Source organism: Lactuca virosa, chromosome 8 (genome assembly GCF_052849685.1).
Source record: "Lactuca virosa cultivar CGN04683 chromosome 8, Lactuca_virosa_CGN04683_v6, whole genome shotgun sequence".
NCBI lineage: Eukaryota > Viridiplantae > Streptophyta > Magnoliopsida > Asterales > Asteraceae > Lactuca > Lactuca virosa.
This window is the reverse complement of record NC_136433.1, coordinates 41,704,557-41,714,996: the sequence shown is the minus strand read 5'-3', so window position 1 is coordinate 41,714,996 and position 10,440 is coordinate 41,704,557. Positions and strand designations below refer to the sequence as shown.

The window sequence follows — 10,440 nt, the reverse complement described above, 5'->3', positions numbered from 1 at the left end:
TCAAATAATAGTACATATCCAAGTGGTCGGGTACTTCCAAGACAATAAGCAAACATGTAAATTATATGCAATTTCACAATATTGTAATTTTTTTACTGGATTTAAATGAACAATTACTTTTTTCACTTGATTTAAATTCTTGATTACTCATATAAGGTTGTAATAAAATAAAATTATGATAAATTAGAAAAATTGTTCAGCTAAACCTTAAAATTTTGAAATTTGTTGGAAATTTTGTTATATGCCAAGTTAGGCTTCTTTTTTGTGTTGTCATGTTTGCTGATTTGACTATGTAGGGTTCATTTGAAGTTCCATTTCTCTATAAGAATGTTAATGTTCACATCCAAGTGGAAACAATCACAATTGGTAAGCATTTTAAATGATTTGTTCACTTACATTAATCAAAACTGTTATTTTAAGTGGTGCGTTCTCATTGATGCCACACCGGTTGTCACTATATAGACCTTCTAGCGGTCTATAGAAGAATCCTAACGGCTTTATGAAGAATTTTGTTGCGTTTTCAATGAAGTATCACTCTGTCAACATTCTTCTCTATGGTTATTTCTCTTATTTTGGATATAAATGTGTGTCACAACAATAAGACAGAAAGAGGTGTTAGTGACCATTAAAGATGAAATGGTAATATATAATTTAAGAATAATATATAAAGTGTAAATTGTAGATTTATGATATTTATTTCAATGAAAAATATGTTGTTTGATTGTTAGGTTACATATCTGGTTATTTTTTTTATTATTTTTTTATAATTTGATTTTGACAAGTTTGATCTAAATTTGATAATTGAACCAGGTAGGAAAGATATGTGCTAACGATTTTGAATTTGCATTGCGCTATAGAAACCAACCGTAGCCTCGCAGACCATTCCCTCATATCTTAGTAGGTCTTAACATTTCCCAAAATTCAGCTACAAGAAGTCATGAATGCACTTTTTGAATCAATCCTCTAAACCAAATTTCATTTGTTAGTTGGATGTAGTGACCAAAATGCAAGATTTGTGAAAGTTCATTATTATTTATTAGTGTTAACTTTTAGCAAATTATGAAAGTAATATTATATTTTTGTTCATAACATGTTTTTTTTTTGTAATAATCTATTTAATCAGAAGATATGTATATGTGATTGGGTGTAGCCTGAAAAATCATATTTTAATTTTTATAAGGAAAAAATACTTTGAAATCGACTATATTACAATGTCTGAATTTGATGTTTATGGTTATGACAATTCACTTTATTTGTAATGTTTATCGAATTTCTTTACAGAATTTAATGTTGCTGGTATATATAACAACTTATTGTTGCTTTTGGTTTTACAGAGCTAATATGAAAAGAGCCATATGAGCCTCCATGGGGGTTGGTACACCGAACAAAGTCAATTCATAAAGCTACTACACAACATGTTTTAATCAAGAAGTCGCATTATGTTGTGATAAAACAAAGATCACATAGATCATTTATGTTAAAAATTACTGTATTAAAAAACCAAATTGCTTTAATATAAATATTAAATATTTTTATCTAATAAGTTTGGTTAAAAAACTCTAAAAATGAATCTAACTAACATTTTTTTATTAATAATTCCTAAGACAAAACCATCTATTAATGTGATATGTATTTAATTTATGTTCCCCGCGTTTAACGCGTGTCATAATCTAGTTTTATATTGAATTTCATTTTTTTGGTCTAAATCAGTTCTAAATATGTATATTTTTGTGATTATTAGAGATTGTTGTAGATAAAATTTTGCTTTATAGTTTTTAGAAAAGTGGGTTCTGATTTTGGATTCAATTCTCAAATCACTTGCATATTGCAAGTCAAAACATTAGCTGAAATTAGAAACCTTGTCAGATTGAATCACACATCTTTTTTTTTTCTTAAATTAGAAATGATCTTTTAACCCAAAATCTTGGAGTTACTGGCAGACTTGGAGTCTGAATATTGAGGATTTTTTGATTTCTTGCTATCCGCTTGACCACTTGGATATTGAATATTTTATTGGTGATTTCTAGTTCAAACCTCTTTCACAATACCATAGACTACTCATCTTTTTTTTTTTGTTATTTTAATTTTTTCTTGTTTTTGTTAGTTTTATTATTGTTTTGTTTTACATAATTAATGTAATGTAGTATATCTATTTTAGTATCTACCATCTATTCATTTATGCACTGTTAAATGGACTTTATTAACATATAAGTTTAAAATCATGTTTTATTTTTCAGGTGAAAATAAGACATGTATTATTTGTTTGATTTTTGTAAATATTGTGAGGTAGATTCTTATGAAAATATATTTTTGTAATGTATCTACCAAAGAAGGGTAAAATTGTAGACTTGTACTAATATAAAGGTTAGTTAATTAAAATTTTTTACAGGAAAATTGATGTTATATAGAAGGTCATCTCGCTCTAGGGCTTTAGGCATGGTAAACTAATGGACTGGCGACTTGAACTTATGACCGTTAGAGTTAGGTGATTGACCCTTTGCTAGTTGGTACCATCTGTATCTCATTCGTCAAAAATTGAGGCGTCTCATTAGTCTTTCTTTATTTTAATATTAGATGTAAAACACACGGATTGATTAAAAAAATAAAATATTGAAATGTAAATAATAAGTATTTTTTAAAATAAAATTTTAAAATAAGGAATGAAATTTTGAAATAAGAAACTCATTAGAGAAATCAAGAAATTTTGAAATAAGAAATTTTGAAATATGAAATTTAGTATAATATTTATTATATAAGTATAAGTATTATATGACTTTTTAATTTTAAAAATTGAAAAAAAAACCATAAACTGAGATGTGGATATTTTTTATTTAAAAAATATCACAAAATGACAAATGTCAAAACTCATTAGAGATTGACATGTGACAAAATTATCTTCATTTATTACAGTAGATTTTCATTAATTTCAACTTATTTTTGTTTTTTTATTATTTACAACCCACAATACATAATACATGTAAGTCCGTATTTTTAAAACCACGTATTTTAGTACAAATTATAATGCGTATTGTACAAATAGAAAAAAGAGAGTAGCGACGGCTCAAGACCTGAACTTTGTGGGTATCACAGTGGCGGGACGGTGGTGCCGGTGCGTAACTCTGGAGCTGCCTTCCCTTATGTTGGTTCGTCAAAATCCTAAATATATCCGTCATCACAACGGCTTTTACCAATGTATCTCTCTACAAACGTTTGTAATTCCAAACCCTTGGTCAGTAACCATCAAAAGACTTCTAATTTTATTCCTGATCCGGTATAAAAAATTAAGACCTAAATTGCTTTCAGATTTACAGAATTGTTTGTGATACTGATTTTTGTGCTTCTAAAAAGAGTTTGGATTATACACCAAAAGAAAGAAGGAAGGAAATTTGGAGATATATGTCGCCTGATGCTCAAATCTTAATGCCAGAGGTGGTAAGCCAAGCACAAGGGGGTGGAACTAGGTTTAGTACCGACTTGTAAATTTTTCTGTCTGAATTTATCTAATAAATGTTTTAATCACTTATTTTTGTGGAATATACAGACCATTGAATGATATTGCAACACCCATGCATATCATATTGCTAAACCACTCAATATTCTGTGAGTAAATGAAGCGGAGGTTCATTGATGGGAGTGACATATGCAGTGACTCGATTGTTGAAAATTAAACGTATTGACCAATTTGTTCTATTAAAAGCCACAGTAGTCAATATATGGTCCTGCAATGTTAACCACTTAATCATTGTGTTGACTAGTTCAATAGTCACTTAGTTAGTCAACCCTTGCACCCAGATCATCTCAATCTTTAGATCTAAGGATCTTTTCTTCAGTTCTTGAATTACAGACTGATCCATATCATATCTCCAAAAAGCATGGACCATTCCACAGCTCTTATATTTCTCGTTACTGTATTGGGTATTGTTTTTTATTATTTACAGAAACAACACGAGGAAGACAATGGTGAGCAGAAGAACTCATCCCTGTCATCATCATCAGATCAACAATCCCTACATGAAGAACAGCATGTTAAGAAAAAAGATTCATCCATATCAGCGTCATCAGATAAACTATGTCGAAAGTTTTCACTTGCTGAAATCAAATTGGCCACCAATGATTTTGATGATGCATTTGTAATCGGAAAGGGCGGGTTCGGGAAGGTATACAAAGGTAAGATTGAGTCTGGGGAAGAAGGAGTTGATGTTGCCATTAAGAGGTTGAATCTTGAATATTCGAGTCAAGGGACAAGCGAGTTCCGGGCAGAGATTGAGATGCTTTCCAAGTTTCGCCATAGTCACATCGTCTCTCTTTTAGGATACCATGAAGGATCTGATAAAAGAGAAATGATTCTTGTTTATGAATACATGCCGAATGGAAGTCTTGAGGATCATCTGCACAAAAGAAGAGCTAATGGAAGTAATCATTCTCTGCTGAAATGGGCCCAGAGGCTCCATATTTGCATAGGCGCTGCTCGTGGTTTGGACTACCTCCATTCGGGTACAGGTGTCAAATCCAGAGTCATACACCGTGACATCAAGAGCTCAAACATCCTGCTGGATGAGAATTTGTCTGCTAAGATTTCTGACTTCGGTTTGTCCACAATTGGTCCAGCAAATCTGGTGGGGACCACTAATGTTTATACTGATCAGATAAAAGGCACATTTGGGTACATGGATGCTGAGTATTTTTCAACTCGTAGACTGACACGAAAGTCTGATGTGTATGCATTTGGTGTGGTGTTATTGGAAGTGTTATGTGGTAGGCCTGCTCTAGACTTTACATTAGATGAGCAGCAACATAGTCTAGCTGTATGGGCTAAAAGATGCATCAAAGAAGGTAAGATTGATCAAATCATTGATCCATGTTTAAAGGGACAAACAACAGGTAATTGTGTGAAGGAATTTGGGAGGATTGCATATGAATGTGTTCTTACTCGTTCAAAGGATCGACCTACAATGAGTCAGGTGGTAGCTAGGCTTGAGTTTGTGTTGGCCTTGGCGTTACAAAAACATGGTGGAGTCACAATTGCTGAAAAGATGTGGTCGATATTCTCTATTAAAACTCCAGGTAAACTTGACTTGTTGGAAAATACGATTTGTGTGTGGTGTATAAGTATTTCTTTATCGTACTTTTATGGAACTCATTTATTTCTTTGTTTTCATTTTAAAATTATAATTATATCTTCTCAACTAGCATCCGGCTTCAACGTAAGAATTATCCTAAGTCATATCACCACTTGTGGATTCTGTGACTACCATTCTACCTCAAAGATATGATCGTTTTGTTTGATTTAGATGCTTTTATTTGGTTTCAGCAGTGCATGCTAAAAATTACAGAAACAGACGAAAGTGGAGCAACGACAAGAAAAGTAAAAAGGTCATACCAGACAAAACAGCTACAACAGTGGCAGAAGGGAGCAGTGAAGGTAAAGATAACAGTATCATTTTAGTAGATCCCACTCAAGCAGCAGCAGAGGGAAACAATGACAACATAAATAAAAGTGTCACAATGGAAGAGCCCATTGTGACAGCAGAAGAAGAGAGCAGTGACTGTATCACCACCACCACCACCACCACCACCACAACTGTAGAATGTCAAGGTGTTGCTATAATATCGAACGCACAGCCATTAAGTAGTCAAATGGGGACACACAAGTTAAAGATATTCACATTTGATGAGTTGCGAAGAGCCACCATAAACTTCCGTCCATCAGCCATGCTTGGAATTGCAGATGGTGAGTCGATCTATAAAGGGTGGATGGATAGGGATTCATACACACCATCAGTAGCTGGAGTAGGGATAGCTGTCACGATCAAGATTGTAAACACAGATATTCAAAGTCTCAAAGAGGGGCAGGTTTGTTTGTCTATTATACCATCAAATTTGGGTTCAAAAGGAGAGAAAATTTATTAGACGATGTTGTGTGTTTGCGCGTGACAGGCAGAAGTGGAATATCAGGGAATGTTCAGTCATCCCAATCTTGTTAAACTCTTAGGATATTGTTCAGAAGATGGAAGGCTTCTTCTTGTACATGAATACATACCTAAGAGAAACTTCTTGGACATTATTCGCCGTAAGTACTACTCCCTAGATCTGTGCCAAAAAATAGACTTGTACCTTTTGGAAGTAAACCAAAATCCACATTCAAGTTGCATCTCTTTTTTCTAAGTGAATTAGGTATAAACCATAGCATAACTTTCTTTATGAGGTTAATTGTGTTTGTTTTTTCTTTGTTTAAACTCTTTCGATATTGATGGAAAAAAAAGAGTTTCTTCTTGTTTATGAATAATATACAAAAAGGACGCTTAGAAATGCATCTCTTCAGGAGTAAAGTATGTTGGGTTTTAATCTTGACAGGTTGTTCTTTTAGTAGAATTTTAGTATTTACTTTATTTAGTGAATTAAATAAAGGGTAGTATGTTGAATGAGTCATGTAGGACCGAGTATTTGGGAGTAGTAGAGAGTTGGGTTGCAGCTGGAAAAGAGGGAATGTGGGTTTACTGTTTCCTACTAGAGTTCGCATGTACCGGCTATATAATTATAAATAGTCACCTATTTCTTGAATGAATGCAGTAGTACTTTCTCTTTAAAAGGTCTATTGTTTCTCTATTTATTTTTTTCATCCCAAAACACAAACATAAAAGCACATAAAGAAGGGCCTGATATTCCAATAAAGTATTCAAATCCACACCAACAAATATGGAAAAAGTTATTAATTTGTTAAATTGAATTTTTGCAGAAGGCGAAAAACCGCTTACATGGGAGACGAGGATCAAAATAGCCACAGGAGCAGCTCAAGGCCTTGCTTTTTTGCACACTACAAAGAATAATGTCATTTTCAGGGATTTGAAATCATCAAATATTTTGTTAGACTGGGCAAGTAAAACCTAATAATATTTACTTTAAATAGGCATTCATGATCATGCATGGTGGTACTTTGAATAATTTTGATATTTTGGGGGTAGTATGTTAGGTAGAATGTTTATGATATTTATATTTCTATATTGAATTATGTTTCAGGAATTTAATGCGAAGCTCTCAGATCTTGGACTGGCAAAATTAGGTCCTGTCAATGGAGAGTCTCATGTCTCAACAAGCATAATAGGCACCTACGGTTATGTGGCTCCTGAGTATATAGCAACCGGTTAGTTCTCTAATCTCCTTGTTTGAGCACAACTTCTTGCTTTTAGGGCTTAAATCATTTAGGGGTTATTGTTAAATTGACTTGAATATATGTAAAATGGTCTATATCCCAAATTCAGCAATGATAAGGGTTTTTAAGACATCAATAACAAAGTCTGTGATGCAATTACAGGTCATTTATATGTGAAGAGCGATGTTTATAGTTTTGGAGTGGTGATGCTAGAGATAATTACAGGGTTACGTGTACTTGATGCTAATCGGCCTTACTCACAACATAATTTGGTGGATTGGGCTACACCTTTTTTAAGAAGTATAAAAAAACTAAGAAAAATCATGGATCCACGTTTGGAACAAGTTTATACATCAAAAGGCGCAATGAAAGTAGCGAAACTCATCCTAAATTGTCTTGAAGAAGAGCCAATTCATCGGCCTCCAATGGAGGAAGTGGTCGCACGTTTAGAAGAGATCAACACAATTAAAATATAAACTGTATATGGAAGTTGAATGATAATACATGGCATGGATAGACTAATCACCCATCCGAATGATGATAAAGGTTTCACACTTTATGTTTTGGTTATATATAGGATCAATTTATGGTAAAAGTGGTCGGCCTTTTCCTTTTTCTGATTGCAGATTGTTATGTAATCAATTTCAATTCATATGTTTTTGTTATTATGAAATGTGTAAAGACGTTTACACATGAGAAAGAAGATGATACATGACCTGTAACAGGTGTGTGAGTGTGTATATCATTTTTTATACATAGTAGCAGCATACTTCAGTTTTTGTCCATTTCAGGCCATACATTTCTTTGTTTATAAATACTAGCAGCATACTTCTTCTGGCAATGTACTTTGGTCATTTTAAACAAAATAGCAATATACTTTAGATTTCATCATTGTAAATTAATGAAGGTGTATGTTGCCTAAAATGGGTTTAAAAAAGCACATTAGCTAAAGGGGGATTCGACCTAAAGTAGGTTGCCATCATTTGAATCTGACTAAAATAGATATAGTGATGTGATTACAATAATTCACTGAGAAGTGCCAACACTAACTAATAAAAGCCCATATGATAAAAGTGTAATCAAGAAATTGAAAAACTTAGAAGTATCATTTTGTCAGACAACACAATGCTAACCCTGATCCTGCCATTGATAAGTATCATTTTTTATGGGTGGAAACAGACAAAAATATTTTGCCCTGATCCTGCTATTGATGCATTTGTTTCTAGTTAAATGTGGTTTGCAATTTTCTTTGGTTTTGGTATTCATTGTGAATATGGTCCATCATTTTTTCCCTATGCTATTGTTTTTTTTTTTAAACATTTTTTTATGCCATTATTCTTTTATTTATCTTTTTATCATTTCTAGTTTCAGCTTTACCAAAAAACTAAATTCAATCCTACCGATGATGAGAAAAAGGAAAATCGTGTAGTAGAAGGTGGTTCTCAAGGCTAAAGGGAAATCAAACTAAATACATTTAGGAATCCAATTTCATTTGAAAGCTTGAAACAAAAGTAGAAAAGTGCTAGAGTTTGATTCAATTCTTTCTAATTCCAAAGGATTTTGACCCCTAAATTTAAATAAGGTGGGCTGATTTAAAAGGAAAAGATTTAGATGTTAGAAGTCGGTACCTCATTCACCACTGTAGTAGCACCATAGAAATCGGCCAAAATTTCAAGAGAAATGCATATGTTACCTCTATGATCGAATTGTACCTGCGAAGCGTCATAAGGCTCTGGAGCTGCCTTCTCGTCTGTAGGTTCGTCAAATTCCCAAAAATATCCATTATCACACCCGGTGTTACAAGTTAATTTCTCTAATTCCAAAGAATTGTTTGTGATACGGATTTTGTGTTTCTAACAAAGAGTTTGGATTATACGCCAAATGAAAGAAAGAAAATAAAATGTGTGGAAAAGTTGCCTCCAAAATTAGCAAGTGGCAAATAGTTCAGGGGTTATTTCCGTAACTTATCATTTATTATTCATAGTTTGACTATGAATAGTAATCTAATATGAAATTGAAAATGAAAGTGGACGGAATGGAGGCGCAGACATTATTATATGTGTATAGTAATATGCAATATGAATTTGAAGATTGTAGGCGCAACAATTTTGTCTTGGACGACATTTTTGTTTTCTTCTTTCATTTGTATTCTCCTCTTTGGCTATAAATAGCCAGAGAGATTTAACCCACGAATAACCCAACAATCAATATATATATATATATATATATATATATATATATATATATATATATATATATATATATATATATATATATATATATATATATACTGATACACCACCATATATTTTAGCCCTCTCACTCTATTTGTAATCTCTTTCATAATCCCTGTAAACACTGCAAATTATAGTGAATTGTTTCTCGGCTTCCTCCGCCCGTGGTTTTTTCCCGATTTGGGTTTCCACGTAAATTCCTGTGTCTCTATTCTATTTATTTTACTCGTATTTCGTTGTGATTATTACGCTTTGATAATTTTTGATCCCATTCCGCATTGAGCTAATATTATTTAAGTCAATTTGGATTCGTCGTATTTCACAACAATTGGTATCAGAGCATCCGGGTTGTAATATTAGCTCATTGGGATCATTTTATCAAGTAATTAATCATGTCTTCGGTAAAATACGATATTCCACTACTGGATCGTAACACACGATTTCCGTTGTGGCAAGTAAAGATGAGAGACATTCTCATTCAGATGGATTTACACAAGGCACTATTGGGTTTCAATAAGATGCCCGATACATGGACCGAAGAAGAAAAGGAGATGAAAGATCTGAAGGCTTTATCCCAGATTCGTTTGCACTTGTCAAACGATGTTTTGCAAGATGTTCTAAAAGAAACGTCAGCGGCTTCTTTATGGCTAAAGTTGGAGCAACTGTTGATGACCAAGAGCTTACCAAACAAGTTGCATTTGAAGCAACGGTTGTTCAATCTCAAGATGATTGAAGGAGGCTCTTTAACTGAACATATATCCACATTTAAAGAGTTAGTAAATAACTTAGAGAATATGGATGTTCAGTATGAAGATGAAGATTTGGCTTTATTCTTACTGTCGTCGTTGCCAGAATCCTATAGCCATTTTCGTGATACTATTATCTATAGCCGTGACACTTTAGTTTTAGATGAAGTCTATACAGCTTTGGATTCCAAAGAGAAGATGAAGCATATTAATGGTGGTGGTTCAAGTGATGCTAAAGCCGAAGGTTTGAATGCCAGAGGAAGAACAACAGAAAGAAGTAGAACTTCTCAATCTTCCAACAGAACCAGAT

General features: G+C 33.0%; 1 protein-coding gene across 4 annotated transcripts; it reads left to right on the top strand.

Annotated features, from left to right (window-relative positions):
• Positions 1-3,058: 3,058 nt before the first annotated feature.
• Positions 3,059-7,935, top strand: LOC145132396 (uncharacterized). 4 transcript variants are annotated; one of them, XM_079067160.1, is made up of 8 exons: positions 3,059-3,229; positions 3,349-3,432; positions 3,939-5,064; positions 5,312-5,853; positions 5,938-6,070; positions 6,737-6,873; positions 7,018-7,141; positions 7,313-7,935. In XM_079067160.1, exons 1-8 carry the CDS (start codon positions 3,191-3,193, stop codon positions 7,624-7,626), a joined length of 2,499 nt encoding a protein of 832 aa, XP_078923286.1. In that variant the 5' UTR covers positions 3,059-3,190; the 3' UTR covers positions 7,627-7,935. The 4 variants fall into 4 exon arrangements, with proteins under 4 accessions (XP_078923286.1, XP_078923284.1, XP_078923283.1 ...); XM_079067158.1 differs by having other exon boundaries at positions 3,304-3,432; positions 5,315-5,853; XM_079067157.1 differs by having other exon boundaries at positions 3,304-3,432.
• The last annotated feature ends 2,505 nt before the right edge of the window (positions 7,936-10,440 follow it).